Consider the following 16998-nt stretch of genomic DNA (forward strand, 5'->3'; position numbering starts at 1 on the left):
CTACTGGGGCTCTGTCAGTTTGGATTCATCTTGACACAAAGCTCTCCGAGAGCAGAAAATTGCAGCAGATATGAGCCAGCATGGAGTCAACTGGACATGGTGAGAAACTACTTGGACGCCTGAGTGGGTCAATTTCACAATATTTCACACACAGATTTATAGAAAAATAACCAAAGCCTTCATTATAGTCCCAGTTTCTGCAGCCAGTGAAATTTACTCATTTCCAGGGCCTAACTGTAAAATAGACTCACTTCAAGCCCTTTTTTTTTAAGCCCCATATGGATGGTGTGATTAAGTGAAGGTAGTCAACACTGAGATCATGAGATACCAGTGCTGTCACTGTGTTTTGTCCCAGGTCTCCCTTCTGTTCCCCAGACCACTACACCTCCCTCTGCGGACGGACGTCCCACTCAGGGACAGGCAGCCTCTGTTTGTGCAAAGTCAAGCGTGTCCTGTGCTGTGCTATGCTGCGTGCATGTGTGTGTGTGTTTGTGCGTGCGCGTCTGCTCGCCGACCTCTGCATGCCTATCTCAGGCTTCTGCGTAACGTCCAGGAAATCACAGGAAAAACAGAATTGAACATTGTGTAAACAGCCCCTGACAAACTTCTGGAGCGTCCGTCCAACTCTCTATTTACGTTATCAATTATGCTCACTGCGGATAAGCTGCTTTCAATGAGGGAGGAGTGCACGGATTCAGCATTGTCTCTGTGGGCTGCAGCAAATGGTTTATGTCATTGCTAACTGCGTGTCAGCGGGAGCCACAGCCAGACGTGTAGCATACAAGACGTCTGACCACAGGTTCAGCTTGTAAATGCTGCACTTTCACAGTTCCCTCATATGCCATAGAATGTGTTTGTGCTCCAAATTATAAGGTTAAAAAGTTCATGGAGTCAGACAGATTATCCAAGGCCACAGCTATGGAGGCATATTGGGCGAGCCAGGGGGTCTGCCCCCCCCCCAAGAAAAATTTGAAACTACAACCACTACATTTGATTTTGTAAGATGTTTATTATTTATATAATGTATTGCTCCTTTCTGCCAGTTTTGCACTTGTGATACATTCTTTTTTTTCGAGCCATATAATGCTCATTTTTGCATTAAATTACATAATGAGTATTTGAACACATATTTTGATAATAACACATCATTCAACTACTTTTTTAAAATATAAATGGGAAAAAAAAGTTGGTTCTCACATGTTAAGACTTGCTGCATCACTTGGTATTACATAACAGTAAACTAAAAAACCATTGCCAACCAGTGCTGTTGGTTGAGCAAAACAAGCAATTTGAGGACTTAACTTTATGCTTTCGGGAGATACGATGGGTATTTTTTTAAAAAAATATTATTAATGACATTTCAGAGACAAAGTAATCAACAGATTAATTGAAAATGAATATAATCAGCCATGAATCCAAAGTCACACTATGCTTCAGTCCTTAAGCTTTGAGGCTACAGAAGTGATTAAACACAGCCAGTGAGATCCATATCAACTCATCCCTAAAACAGGAGCTCTGGCTTTCATTCTCCCTCCACACCACAGCTGGGATATTTCTGTGAGGTCCAACTAAAAAGTCAGCGCTCTAGAACGTAGCCAGGCTGCCATGCACCAGAGACAACCAACTATATTATTACAGGAGAACAGAAACAAAAATAGCATCAACGGACGCCATCCAGCGCACAAATCATGAGGACCAAGTGGAGTAAAGATCGCAATGTGAACTATTACAAACATTTGGATCCGTTGGCCTCAAGGTTTCCAGCCACTTCTTTTCAAACAGCCCAAAGGATGTATTATTTTAGAAGATCGAGTTACTAGACACAGCTAACCAAAACAACATATTTCATTTCTACTAACACTGACCTTGGACAGGAAACAGACACTGCCTCAGGAGTTACCTACTGATGTGTTGGTTGTTAAGGTTATAACATTCTGATGCTAAAAATGAAACCAAGTGGTTAATTAGCTGGTGGTACACAGATGAAATACATTATTGCAAACTTAGACTGGAGTCTCTTCTGACCTTCACATTTCAGTTTTACATTTTGTGCCACTGCTGAATTTCCACCTGGCACAAAATGAGCTCTTGTTAATATCAAAAAAGGGGAAACAAGGAGAGGCAGCGACTCCCCTCTCTTGACAGGAAGCAAGTGAACACCTGGGAAATGTAGCCCCAAATTTGGGTTGGGGTCGCATCATGCCTCTTTCAATGCTCTCAGACTCTTGCCATATTAAGTCAGCAAATTAATAATTCTGCATCAGTAGCCTCAGTCTTTTAGTGCCTGTATACAACGAAACATCATTTCAGATTTCTACATCTTTGAATTTAGTTGATTAAAATTGAAGTGAACTAAAGTGGTGAAAGTTAAACCAAAGCAGATTCCATACAGTGGGTGAATTTAATAGTGAGTTCAGGTTAAGGAAATACAGCCGAACATAAACCCTAGAATTGTTTTTCAGCATGAGCGTATAATAATCACCCTGTTTAAAAATGGTTTTACATTTTTTTTTGGTGAGGTGAACAAAACAGCCAATCTCTGTTCACCACATTTTTGTTTTTCACTTTTCTTTTCTTATTTTTGCCTATTTGCAGATAGTTTTCTTGTACTTTTTTTTTTCTTGCTATTTTTTGGGCCCATATCTTGTCCCATTGCTTGTCGCCCTTGTCCCATGTTTTTGACAGAAACAGGCTAATTCACTGAGGTATCAAAGGGTTAAGGGCATTTTCTTAACACCCTACAGCTTGCTACTGAAACTTTGAGTCATGAGTGATCTAAAAGTGTCCCGCTCACCACCATGTGATAGAACCACATAATATCAATGGCTTGCATTGATTGAACCGTGGTCTCATGTGGTCGAGGTGCGGGGGCCTTTTCAGTGACAAATATACAACCTGACACTTGCCAAGACTTCTATATATACAGCCCGAAACCCATGCACTGCGACTCCCTTATTCACACAGCATGCACACACACACACACACACACACACACACACACACACACACAGTCAAGCACGTGAACACACACAGCAGCACGCAGCGCTGATAAAGGCCTGCCAAGGCCCCTGTGAGACAGCTAATACGCTTCCCACTGTGATCACACCCTGCTACAGAAGCAACACACATCAGGGTTTTAATCACCTTGTTTTACAATGAGTCGGAAAACGGCGAAAAGACAACAAGCTGTAAGTTACACCTCCTCCGCTCTCAAATTTATGACCGCTTTAAGTAACTTTTACTCGGCGGTGTCGGGAGGAGGCAGGGATAGCAGAGCGCAGACGTATCCTTGGCAGACGCTGTATTTATCTTTACCTAATATTTTTAGACGGTAAGTCTGGCTTTGGACACATTCTTGGTTTTTCAAGGCTGTATGGCAGAATTTACAGACTCCTCCATCCCCCTGCGGTCATGAACTCTCGATAAGTGAATCATTACTGCCGAAAGCAAAACCGATCAGCTGTTTCTTTAAAGCACACCACATGAGCGCTAGTTACAGAGCCTTTTCAGGCAGCCAATCTAAAGGCCGGCAGACCCGCACTGAGCGGTGTATCAATACACATCTGCAGAAGCTTGGCTGAGGGCTTGACAGAGTGCTAACCCTTTGCTGTTAAAGAGATTAATCAATAGATGCTTATTAAGACACTTTCTCACATGCAACAACATTAAGGATCGGACCCTGACCCCACGGTTCCTGAGCGCACGGATAACTCAAGGGCAAATGTTCCTGGCTTTAGCTACCGCAGAGGTGAGAGTGCCGGGGATCTAAAAGTATTATACTCTCTGGGGCTTAGTCGACTGATATCGAAGAGTGCACTCATCTAAAGATGAACCTTTTGCTTTCTTTAAATCTTCCATATCAGTGGAGATAAGCGCGAGAGGAGCCAGCGGAGGGACGGGGAGAGAAAGGGAAGATTGGCATGAACTCCTCGCAGTGTGGGATGTTTGATACAACACATTCTATCGGGGTCATTTTGGTCACGTCTCTTTAGATTAACAGCCAGCTCTCTATGTATACGCGTGACATATCATTTAGGGCATTTTACGCTGTGAATGTGTGCGCACTGGCAGGATTTGTCAGCGGAGGTAATGCACAGGAGAATATGGACGGGCTATGTGTGCATGTCAATGAAATATTCATGCAGAAGTACTCAGAACTCTGAAGAGGGTAGAGCACAAACAGCACCTCGGCAGACGAGAAAAAAGCCCCCAAGGAATAACAGCGAGGGAAAATAAGAGAGAGGGAGTGAATAAGAGACGAGGAGTGGGGGGGGGGAGAATACACAGAATTATATTTATAGCAATACCAAAAAAAATAAGATGAGAGAATGCAGAAAGCCATTTTAGGAAAAGGAAACAAGAAAATGAATTGTGGTCTGACGTGTTTGTTCACACGGATCAATACTAGCCCCTGACTCCTTTGATCATGCTACAGATGATATCAGTGTCCACCTACAGCGCCGCAGCACATGATGTAAAACCAGCAGCTATTTTACGGCCAGTGCTTCCCGCCGTGCCTCCTGGGTCTCTCTCTACCCTGGCAACGATGACTGACATGTTCTTGTAGTGGTTTGGAGCCGACCACGGTCCCGTCCGGATCGCTTCCCTCTAGACACCACAAACAGCCCCTCCTGTCTGTCTCTGGAAGGATGATGATGACGGTGATGAGGGCCCACAGAGCAGGCTACTTTATGCCAAACACCTCCAGATTTTGGGTTGGGTCCAGACCAAATGCCCTTGTTTTCACTCCTTCGAAAAAAAGGAGACAAGCGAGCTTTGGATGAGCTTAGCGTGGTTCTATCAGAGAACACGCATTAATCACCTCCAGCAGCTGAGAGTGCAGTGAATCAGAAGCACTGCATCTCTCCTGCACTGCTGCAACACCACAATTCAAGGAGGATTTAAATGAAAAATAAGTGTCATTTCTTTTTCTTCAAGTAGGAAACAAAACAAAATCTAAGAAATAGTAACCTTAAAAAGTGTAAATGATGATTTAAAGTAATACATTTTTTTGCTCGATAATTATTATTAATGTAAAAAAAAAAGTTTTCCCCAATGGCTGGCATATTTCAGTAGATTCGTGCGTTGGTCTGCAGCCCACGATGTGAAAAAACAGCTGCTCATCTCCCAGAGAGTATCTTTTCTCAGAGGTTGATTTTGCCACTCGGCCTGTTGCCAATTCTTGGAAACAGATTAAAGGCTTAAACACGTGCACAATCCCACTTTAAATTACAGCTGGAATACACCACTTTTTTTTTTTTAATTGTATTACTATGAACAACCTGTCTGCTTCAGACAAAAATGCCCATGAGAGCAGTAACAATGAACCATAATGGAAAAAGTTCTGAAACATAAAAGCAGAATCCATTAAAAATAAAAAATGAAAGTCATGTAAAGCAAATTGGGGGGAACCAGAGTGATAATTCTCTATAGGTTCAGCACAAGCTACCCTCGTCGAATACAATTAGTAATGGGACCTATTCTTCAAATAAAAATAGAGATTACTGTCAGTTTTACATTACTTTTAGGATCTTACTAAAAAGAAATATTATTGCATAATATTTGATGTTTTAGCTGCTCGTCTCAAGACTAAAAGTAACTAATCTAATGACTAAAATTTGACTTCAAATAGGGATGGGTACTGAGAAGAAGTTCAAGCTGAGAACTGGTTCCACAATATCCATTTCATCAGAATTAGATTCCTTCAAATTTATCAGTTCCATTTCTTGATGTCTGCATGTTTTTTCTGACAGTTTTCAGTTTCAAAACAATGTCAAACTTATGGGTCAACACTGCTGGAAGCTTGCAGCAAGACTGAATCATAATGGAGAGGAATAAAAAGTCCAAAAACTGGCTTCATTTAGGAGAGGAAGATGAGAAAAGTGCTAGCGTTGGGCAATTTATCGATGCTATATTATTATGATGATATAAGACTATATATTGTCCTATTTTGGATAACATAATGTGTTGTATTTTTCTGGTTTTAAAGGCTTTATTGCAGTAAAGTGATTGAATTTTCTGAACTTACCAGACAGTTGCAGCTGTTCTGTTATCTGCCTTTACCCATGTGGTCATTACATATTTATTACTGATGATTATTTATTATTATCTCATTGTGTAAAGATTTTGTGAAAGCATTTATAGTCAATCCCACAACATGGTCACAATGTCAAAAATATCAGATTTTATTTTCTCGCTCAGACCTAAACAATACTTCTTGTAATGTTGTTACTGTAAATAATAATGCATTTTTCCTCCTATCCTACACTACGCGTGTTTAGAATCAGAGAAAATAAAACAGTTGCAAAGACACTAAAAAACTTTTTTTTTTCATGCAGAATGTTTATCAGGGATCAATAACAGAGTAGATGAAAAGCATGATTGATGATAGCACTGCCACCAATAAAATCTTATCAATTCCCAACCCTAAATTCAACTAATATAGATATTTTTCAAAGGATCAATATCAAATCCAGGTGCCACACTAACACTACCCTGTGTTGTACTAAAAGACTTTTGACTGCAGCACAGAGTAATACTCCTGGATCTGCCACCATTGTGTAAAAATATGTTAAAGTCAATTCAAACCCCACACACTGGGCTGGCTACACTCAGCAGGTAATAACAAGTAGTCAGAATAATATGCAAATGATGCAAACAGGTCTGGTTGCTCAGCAAGAGCGAAAGCAGCAGCAGCTGTAGCACTTTATGAGAAGTTTGTAAGAAGTTTGTAGTTATGTAAGTGCGCAGTGTGTTTCTCTTTGCATGCAGTTTCCAGCAGTGAAGAGTCTCAGACGCTCAGCTACAATCAGCTGTGACTGTGCAACAAGCACCTCCCCGACCAAACAACGTGTTAGTGGCTGCCACATCATCTCAGTCAGCCTCGGCTATCAGGTTACGTTTTAACCAAACACTTCCCATCCCCACTCTCCCAGCATCCTCTCTGTCAGTCCCTCTACTCCTCTCATGGCTCTTTCACTGCCTCCCCACGTCTATCTCCCATCTTCACTTTATCCCCCTGTCTCTTCCACAATCTGTCCCTCGTCTCTCCTGGACAAGCGGGGCGTCTTCCTGTTAGAGCGCAGCCTGAGACAGGTGTCGGCTACAATCTCAGCTGCTGCTCTCTGCAGAGAGGAGGAGCTTCTGCTGCATTGAAACCGTTCCACCACATAGTTCCCAAGGTCAACAGAGCTGTCAGGCCCAGATTCAAACTCCTCGACTCCCGATTCCTCCCGTGGACGATAAGGAAAACAGTCAGAAGTGTTAATCGAGGCCATTCAAGGCTTTATAGTGCGAGCAATTCACTCGGAAATTTGCCAAAAAATTAATATGTGCAATGTGGGGTTGACAGATTATCAGCCTGGCAGACTATTGGGGGCGACATTTGGCATTTTGCCAATTATCTGTATCGGCGTTTTATCTTTATGATCGGCAATAAAATAAATTAATTAGAAAGTCCAGAGTTTCAGTGTGGGAGGAACTTTTACTTTGTAAAACCTCAGGGAGCTACTTTTATTTACTCATTTTTATTTAAATTGTATATAAATCAATTTAAATTGCTGTATATGAAGTTTCACTTTGATTAAACATTTGCTAGAGGAATTTAAACAAAGTTTTATGTTGGAGTTTGTTATATTCTAAATTCTAAATATTGACAGAAAGATTTAGATTTTTATTGAAAATGTATATTGGTTCCAAATATCCAGTATTGGTCGTATTAATACTACTAATGATTGGTATCCAAAACAAGCCCCTAGTGCAATTAAGAAAAATAATGTGGGAAGCACAGTAAGCGAAGACCAGAAACGCCTTCACAGAAATGTTATTTTAAACTAAAGGGCTTTTAATTTGAAATGAGGGATACAGGAAGTGGGGACACTAACCTCAGTGACAGCACCTTCATCACACAGTCACGCACAAACGACTTTGGCTTGCAAAAACAGTAAGGATACAATAGCTGACTACATGGATAAAACTGAAGCGCATTCATTTTTATTTTGGCGGAGACAAGAGGAAGAACCCGGCGAAGGATATTCACGAGCAGGGTCCGACATTAAAAAGTGCTAAATGCGATTATATTTTTTGTTTGGCGAGAAAATCTCAGAGGGTCAACTGCCACTCTGGAGAGTTACTATTTGTGGCAAAAAAGTCATGTAATTAAATTTTGTTTAAAGTCTCTGTTATGATTTGGTGTCATTTAAGGGTGCAGAGCTCTGCTGCTCCTAAGTTTCTCCCATATCACACACACTCACACACACCTGCTGCCCCACTTTCTGCACCGGACATCAACCTAAACTATCACTTGTGGTCTGTCTGCTGCTAGCTAACATTGTATCCATATTTATGAAGATTATAAAATAATAACACGGCTGCTCTATAATTTGAACCATGATGGCAGACTTTTTATTGCCTCTTACCCTTCACAATAAAAGCCTTAGACATAAGCAGTGCATCACAGCTTACCAGAGGGAATGTATTCTCATGCTGAGGCTGTGGTGATGACTTGTTCAATATATTTGAATAATTTTGCCTCAGATTTTGCTCTTGCCTCTTGTTCAGATTCGCCTTCAACATAATACACTATTATCGAAATGAAATGTACTGAAACAAATGTGTATATACATCAAAAAAGGATAAGATTGAAAAAAAAAAAAACTGAATGCAGGGGCGCCTGGTGGCTCAGTGGATAGAGCAGTGCCCCATGTGCAGCGGCTGCGTCCTCACAGCAGCGGTCGTGGGTTCAAAACCAACCTCAGCCCCCTGCTGCATGCCTCCCCCTCTCTCCCCCCTTCATGCTCACAATGTTCTGTCAATTAAAGGCAATAAAAGCCCCCCAAAAAATATCTTTAAAAAACTGTATTGTAGAACCAATAGTTTAATAAACTTCGTTTCGGAACATTTTCAAACTGTGCTAATTTTCTTTGAGTGCCCATAAAAAGTTTTTCATTTTAGAGCACATGTGCTCCTTGAAGGAAAAAAAAAAGTTAGCATAGAGCCGCGCCGTTGTGCTGGATTTACTGACACACTCTTACATACAGTTCATTTTCATCTTTCTTGTTTATGCTAATATTCTTTTATTTGCTTGTTAAGTTGTTTTTCTTGGCATTTGCAAGGCGCTGCATTATTGCAAGGTTTGTTCCTCATAAACATTTTATAGACGCAATAGTAAAAGGCAAAAAGAAAAGCGACAAAGCCCGATCCGCGGCTTTAATTAGAGGTGGCATTTGGATCTGGGTGAGTGTATTTGAACGTGACGCAGTTGTCATTGAGGAAACGGCTCCGCGAGGAGCTCAGAGGTGGCGAGATCAGGAGAGAAATGAAGGGAGCATGAGGGGAGATATTTGGGAGATTTGTCGGGCAGTCTACAAGGGGGGGGGGGGGGTGTCGGTATGTGCATACTTCCCCTGATATATCTGTTTATTTGCACAGCACATCTAAACAAAAGAGCGAACAGGGAGGCCACTTCAGCCTGACAAAGGTCACATTTCCTAACGCAGGAAAACTGCTTCCTGTCCAGAGAGGGCTCGGCTGTCGGATTTAGTTCACCAAGTAATGAGTGAGGAATAGACTTATTTGTACTGATCTAATCACAACAGTTTCTCAAGTGAACGCAGAAAAAAAATGTCATTCTTTGACGCTCAAAGCTCCAGTTGGTTTGATACGTTCTGGATGTTTTTCAGGTAAAACCTTAAGTCTTAGTTTATCTCTGTCGACCAATTTAAAAATCAAACTTCGTTAGTACCTGCGAGCTCCAAAAACCGCCGCGCTTTGATAAATGCTGCAAACAAAACAAAGCCTTTAACCATTCTCCACTTAAAGGAACAAAAGCACCCCTGCCTACACGGAAGCAAACAGCACTCCAAATAAATTGCAGTAAGCAAAGTGCTACCATTAATCAACTGTGCTCTTAGTTCAGAATTAGTGGTCGGCTGTAACTTGTCAAGGGCCTTTGCATTTAGCGTTTGCTTTTACACTCCGAGAGGCAGACCTCAAGTTTCCAAGAATAAAACAGTCTATTAATCTAGCAGTCAATCTGTGCACCTGCAGAGAGAGAGAGAGGGGGAACGTGTGGGGAAAGTTATCAACCCCTCGACTGTTTGAAGTGCTATTTCATCTACAAGAGAGGCGCAGATGAATACTAAGGGAGGTTTCTCAAAGTCCCCGTCGAAGCACAAGATCTATGTTTGAATAACTTTGAATACAATGCAAATAATATCCCTAAAGAGCGCGGGGAAAGGCAAAAGATTTATGTGGAGGTGGTAACAACACAAGACAGGTGAGGCTCTAATGTGGCGAACACGGGGACGGCGTTTCTCAAATGTGGGTTCTGGGGACCAATAAGGGTGGTTTTCTTTGCCATCAGTAATTCAGTAATAACAGCGAGATCTTACAGTGCAGACAGAGTGGCTGTGGACTATATAAAAAGTAGTCTGATCCTCACCAGGAACAAGAAGAGAACTACACACTATCATTTTAGTTTATAAATGTCTCCCACTAAAGCTGCCACATTCAAAACTGTTCATCAGAGCAGATCCCAGAACTGCTTAACTCTTGATACCTCACAAGTGAATCTGGGAAGGTCGCCTTTATATTTTCTGTCCACCAAATAAAAAGAATGAATTACATATAACATCACACACCATTGGATGAATTTAAACTTTTCATTCTGGACCACTCTGGAAATATCTGTTATTGTTTCTGCTATTTGAATGTGAAGTTTCCTTGCAAAACAGATTGTGATCTCAATGAGATTGCTCAGATAAATTATAGAAATATTAATCTACAATTTCAATAAATCTGATTGAGGTGTCATCTTTTGAATGTCTTTTTTTAAATGACCAATAACCCAAAACTCTATTATATTCCTAAAAAATGATATAATACACAAAAAGCAGTAGATTGTCACATTCAAAAGGCTGGAAGCTGCAAACATGGCATTGGCTTTTTTCATATATAATGACTTAAACAACTAATCAATGGAGAGAGTTGTTACCAATTTATTTCCTGTCAATGGACTTCCTGTCAATTAAATCACTAATTGCTTTACATTGTATAGAAAGGCATTTAATTATGAAACTAAATTAGATTTAGTCCTTAATATAATTATTTGTAGCTCTTTGATTTTGTATAATACAAAATAAAACAAAATGCCACTGTGATAACCTGAACTTTTGCTTAGTCAATTAAAGTTATCCATTTAGTTTAGTTTTTCTATGCTTTCTGAATGTGAGGCATCTGAGGTGAATTTAGCATCAGTATTGTGGTATTTGAACCTATGTTGTAGATTTCATGGAAGCTGCAGGGGACACATCCCTCTCTACATTTAGAACATGTGCATTTGTCTCCCTCAATAAAAAGCAGCTGAGGGGTTTTATTTTGACCAAATTTAAGGTATTTAGACCATAAATTAATACAGAAGCGGCACAAATTAGTGCAGAAAATTCACCAAAATGCAGTATTTGAAACTTAAATCTTCTTGCGGAGGACCCTAGAATCCTCCATTTCACATATGTCCCCCACAGCTTTTTTTTTTTTTAAAAGGTACACCCTTGCTTATGGGTGTCATTGTACTATAATATTTTTCTGGAATAATATTAAGTAAGCTGCAGTTTATTGATTCATTTCATTTGTGTGGCATCCTTCTAAACCTCACTTGACCTGAAAAAAAAAAAGATTACTAATGAAATGTGTCAAAACTCTTGAACCTTGTGGAATCAATTTATAACACTTAATGCATTTAGGTCCCATAACTGGGGTTTAAGGATCTCCGGGGGCCCTTTAGAGAGCTCTAAGGCCCCCAAGAAAAATCCCATCCACTAGACAGTATCCCCATTTTAGTAAAAAAAAAAAAAAAGAACACGAAACTTTGGACTTGTCATCATTATATATTCCTAAACAGTTGATATAGTGACCTGTGGTTGGGCTCCCTGGGACACACACTGTCCTTCTAATTCAGGTAGGAGGTAAGGTGGGCAGTGCAACGTACTTACAGGGACACGGTCCTGTTAGGTAAGAAGCTGGGCGGAAGGGTGTCCATCAGGTCCACATCATCACACACGACTTTGACTCGGACGTGCTGCCTGCTCAGCTCCTTGGACCTCTCCGCCGAGCAGTGACAGCTGTCAACGATCAGATCCGGACAGTTTCTGTTACTCAGGCTCGACTCCCACAGCCCGACTATTACGCACAGCAAAGTCAGCACTCTCATGGTGGACTGAGATTCTTTTATAGATACTTTCAAGTTATATCCTCCCAGCTTTTGGGACAAATCGGGACCATTTCACATCGCCTTCCGTCAAGCACAGCCTGTGATCGAGCTGCAGTCCAAACCTCATGCCCCGCCGGTCACCTGCTGCGTGCCCAACAGCTGGAAACTTTCTTTTCAAACCCGACAGGAAAGTAAATCACCAGAGGTGTGAAACGGTGAATCTTTGCCATTCTGTGTCATAATAAGTCCTCCAAAGTGTTTGCTGTGCGGTGACATGCGGGAAAACTTCCAACGGCGCGCTTTCAAAGTCCGGACAAACTTTCCTGCGACACATCCTTTCCAAGCTGCAGCATGTGTGAATGAAAAATGTGCTCGAGGTGGTAAAATCGTACCTAATTATCCACTAATGATCCGTCTTCTGTTTGTGCTCCTGCATGCCGCGCAGCTATTCACTCTTATCATCCACTTCTTGCGCCCTAACTTGTTGCGCAGTGTCCAGAAAGTCCCTCCCCGCCGAGTCCTGTCAGACTCCAGCGTGGGCTCCCATACCCCAAACAGACACACGAGGCCACAGACACACATTTCACAACATCTGAAATCAATAAACCACAAAACACAACCCTGTTTCCTCTCATTCCTTTCACATAAGTTCCTATGGAGCAAAAGTGAAAGCAAATATCTGATCCAGGTCTCAGGATGAAATAACAATGGAATGAATCTATTTCTCCACTGTGCCACTCCCAAGGGTCCCCGGAGGTCCCTGGGCCCCACTTTGCAGCAGTGCGCACCGCATGTGTCAGGCATGATTTCTCAGACACAAACATTTACACCGCCCCGATGAAAAGTGTCGCTGTTTGTTTTATTCTCTTCATTTACTCGGGCACAGCTGCAGGAGGAACTGTTTGTATCCACTTTCTGCAGCCTGTACACAAACTGAAAATGATCTAAACCTCAAATCACCTCTGAATCACTGTGATACTCCAAAACTGTTTCATAACAAGTCTACAGTGGTTATCTCCCTGCTGTAAATATTTCTATTATAATACCTTCTACTTTATTGTGAGAAAAATCCATACACTAATGTTTATTTCCAAAAGCTTTACTGCAGGCATGTCCAAAGCGCAGGGTCGATCAGGGCCTGCGGACTGATTTTAAATGGCACGTGGCTTGTTTTTCAAATATACTATATGTGCCACACAATATTGTTTAATCGGTTAAGTTTACTTGCATTTTTTTTCTTTGGCAGGACTATCACACAGTATGTAGACAATGCACCAATAAACAACTACGCAGGTGGGACTAATATTTTTTCACAAACAGAAGGTGAACATGCAAATGAATGATTACGCAGTTGCAGACAGAAATGCTACAGAAAATAAGCATAAAGTCATAAAGTCGACAGCCAGGGCCAGCACTCTCAGGAGCAGTGGAACGTTGAAATACTTTTTCCCTCAAAGATGAAATAGTTATGGTTGTCTTATTTGTATGTGATTTTTTTTTCTACTCCCGATGATGTGAGGAGCAGCTGGCCCCCAGTTATTTTGACGTTATCTAGTTTGGCCCTTAATCATAAAAATTTGGACACCCCTGCTTTACTAGATAAATTACCGCGATACATATCCAGTTTAAAGATATATTACTCTAGTAGCTATAGGTCATCAGAACGATCTTTTCATGCTCCTGACCACCCAAACAGAGCTGTGTAAGCCTTTGCTTTTCAAGCCAATTGCAAATTTGGGATGAGCTACAATGCACACTGAACCTTTACCCTCTCTAGACATGTTTTAAAATCAATTTGTACAGACCATTGTTATCGCATCTAACAAGTGCCATTATGTCCTTTGATTCTTTTTAGCCACTAACTTCAGTGAAAGTGGAGGAGACACAGGCGGTCTCGCTGCCATAGTTCCAAATATGGTCACTTCTGGCTCTAAAAAAACAAGACGGCAACAGCCGAAATGCCTAACTCAAGGCTTTCAAACAGCAGTCCACAAAACAATGGGTGTTGTTAGGTAGCTACATGCATTATTTTATACAGTCTTTGGTCTTGGTATGTTTTTTGTGAAACTGTCTGTCCTCATCTGTACGTTTTTTAAATTTTTTTAAATTGGCTGCCCATCTTGACCTTGAACTTGGCAGAAGAGATATTGTATTCTCAATGGGACCTTTCTGGTTAAATAGAGGATACATGATGAATAATGCAGAATCCTAAAATCGTTCTTTTTTGCCAAGTGTCCTTCAGAAGAAAGTCTTTTTTTTCTCTTTTTTTACAGCGTCATGTTAATATACCAAGAGCCATATTGCTCCACTTTGATTAGCTGCAATGAGAAGCTGCTGCGGGCATCGGGCGCTTTACGAGCAAAGGACACACTTGTAAACCTGACATTCACTTTGAACGATGGCAATAAATAAAGAATATGAGTTGGAAAGTGACCAGGTTGACACAGTAACACAAGGCCGGACTCGTGGGGGGTGATTAATGGCTCGCTTCTTTAGAGCTGAACTTGAAATATTAGAAAAATGGTCGAAAAAGAAAGAGATAAGAGTGCTTTAATGGTCTAAGAAGTGTCTTTTTCCTTTTGCAGTGTCTGAGAAAGTAAGTGTGATTTGGAAATAAACACGTCTGCCTATGATACATGATGATAGAGAGGTATAACTACAGGTGGAAATGCAGTTTCAGCTTTGTTACACCACTGTGTGCCAATAAAAACCATTTCAGCCCCAGCACTCTTGACATAAAAAAGCGAAGAATGACGCCCAGAAGTGACACTTGTTACTATAACAGGATGGAGGTTTCGAACAACAGCGTGTTCAGTGACATCAGTCATGTATGCTGATGGTGAATCCTGTGTATAAAGTGTCTTGCCCCGGGGAGACAGAAGCTGAGACAGCTGGCTGGTTGGGCTCCCCGGGGCCAGGGAGAGGTGCTTCCCCTGCATGTGTGTGTGTGTGTGCGCTGCACCCCGCGCCAAAATTCCTCCCTCATTATCCACATTGTCTCCAACGCAGGCCTGAGAGCACAAAGAAGGATTTGAAGCCGCTCCCACCGTGTTCCCTATTCTCCTCTCTGACAGGCAAACATGGACTCCGTTCTCCCCACAGGAGCAGGAGAGAACACATCCCTCACCTCTGTGTTTATCCACATATGGAGGCCTTATTCCCTCCTTATTGTGCTCCCATGACGCCCTCTCGGACTGTCACTCACGCTTGTTTACACAGATGTATATTTACCTCGTGAGTGTAAGTGCAGAGGAGGATCTTCCCGCCAGCTGACCCCCGGGAAGCCATAGAAAAGCCACCCGGCGTAGCTGACATTACCATTTGAAGTGATCCATCTTTAATGGAGCCTGCAGAAACATTTCCTTGGACGAGCGCCATGGCTGTTCACTGAGCTACTTGTATGCTCTTAATGGAAAACAGAACCATGAACACGAGCCCGTTCTATAAAGGTTTTCTTTCTGGCAGCGGCTGTATTTTCACACCGGCGGCCTGTTTTGAAAGGGATCACTAATCAGCACAAACAACATTATTTAAACTATAAAATACTTTACAGTTTAGCGTAAACGTTAAAAACGACTCCAGATCGTGGCGTAAACTCAAGATCAAGACTCATTAGCGCACAATGCAGCGATGGAGGCAATTGTATGGGAGCAATGCAAACAGTGAGCCTCCTCAGAGCATGTTCTCGTGTTTTCCCTCTCTCACATTAGTGTTCACGGCTCTCCATTATTACGTGGTGACAGAGATGAATAGGCCATGGCCGGCGGCAATCACAGTCCTCACTAAATATTTACCTGCTCCACTTGAAGGGGCCAGGCTACAGCAGGATGACAGACTCTCATTACTACTCCATGACTTTTGGGATAAAGGCCGGCGGCATTTTGAGCTTCTTCTGGTTTTATGGACCGTGTTGTTGGTGTAGTGTAAAAGAGGTGATGTTTTGGCTTTTAGCAAATGTGACAGGTGGTTTGTAGTTTCATAGCACGGTCATTAATAGTGGTGTTATCTGTAGGGTGTGAAGCCGTAAAAAGAGGCCAGAACGCTCCCTCGGTGTTTCAGCCTGAAGACAGTCAGCTGAGGTTCAAATACATGGACACGCTGTTTCTATACCTGAACTTAGGAAGCTTTTCTATTTTTTGTGTTTTTTATGTATTTGCAGGGGAAGTAAAGACACACTTTTTTATTGTAATTTAAATGCAAAGCTGAAATTACTTTTTAAAACCAAATGTGTGTTTGTACAGTATTTACATATCATTGGTATTAGATACTAAGTCCCTTTATTTCATGTTATTATTTCATATTTAAAAAATAGTTTAAAATAAAATGCCAAAAAGGTTGTTATTTTCACCAAACTCTACAGTGCTCTTCAGCTGTAGGTGCATTTTACCAGCACATTGTTTTGGTTTTAAGGCCCACTACTTTTGTTTTAGTCTCACTGTTCTCATCAGTGTCAATTATGGATGCGCTAGGCAGCTGTTATTAACAAAAAAAAGTGTTCTACCCTACCCACCCAGCATAGTGAAGCATTTAGCAACTACGTAATGAAGTATTTCCCCACAGGAGTTGGTGGAGACCAAAACAAGAGCTAAAAAGAGAGTGAATATTGGACTTCATTCTCCAAGGGATTAAAAACATGAATTCAGTTCTGATTTAATGCTGCTATGTGTCCTTTAGATATGTAAATGCCAACTGTTTGCTTAAATGTGCATCATATTATGTGTTGAAGATGATAATTCCTCAGTGTTATGTTTATTGAACTGCCCCCAAGCAGACAAAAAATAAATTACCAC

At 41.3% G+C, this 16998-nt stretch overlaps 1 protein-coding gene across 2 annotated transcripts in view; it reads right to left on the reverse strand.

Annotated features, from left to right (window-relative positions):
• LOC121954402 (adhesion G protein-coupled receptor A3) overlaps positions 1-12673 on the reverse strand; it is a 216533-nt gene extending 203860 nt beyond the window's left edge. For both annotated transcript variants that reach the window (XM_042501885.1, XM_042501884.1), the window contains exon 1: positions 11991-12673. In XM_042501885.1, coding sequence (XP_042357819.1) covers positions 11991-12208 — 218 coding nt within the window. In that variant the 5' untranslated portion in view covers positions 12209-12673. The remainder of the gene's footprint in view (positions 1-11990) is intronic.
• Between the last annotated feature and the right edge of the window lie 4325 nt (positions 12674-16998).

The sequence above is a fragment of the Plectropomus leopardus genome, chromosome 15, assembly GCF_008729295.1.
Source record: "Plectropomus leopardus isolate mb chromosome 15, YSFRI_Pleo_2.0, whole genome shotgun sequence".
NCBI classification, from domain to species: domain Eukaryota; kingdom Metazoa; phylum Chordata; class Actinopteri; order Perciformes; family Serranidae; genus Plectropomus; species Plectropomus leopardus.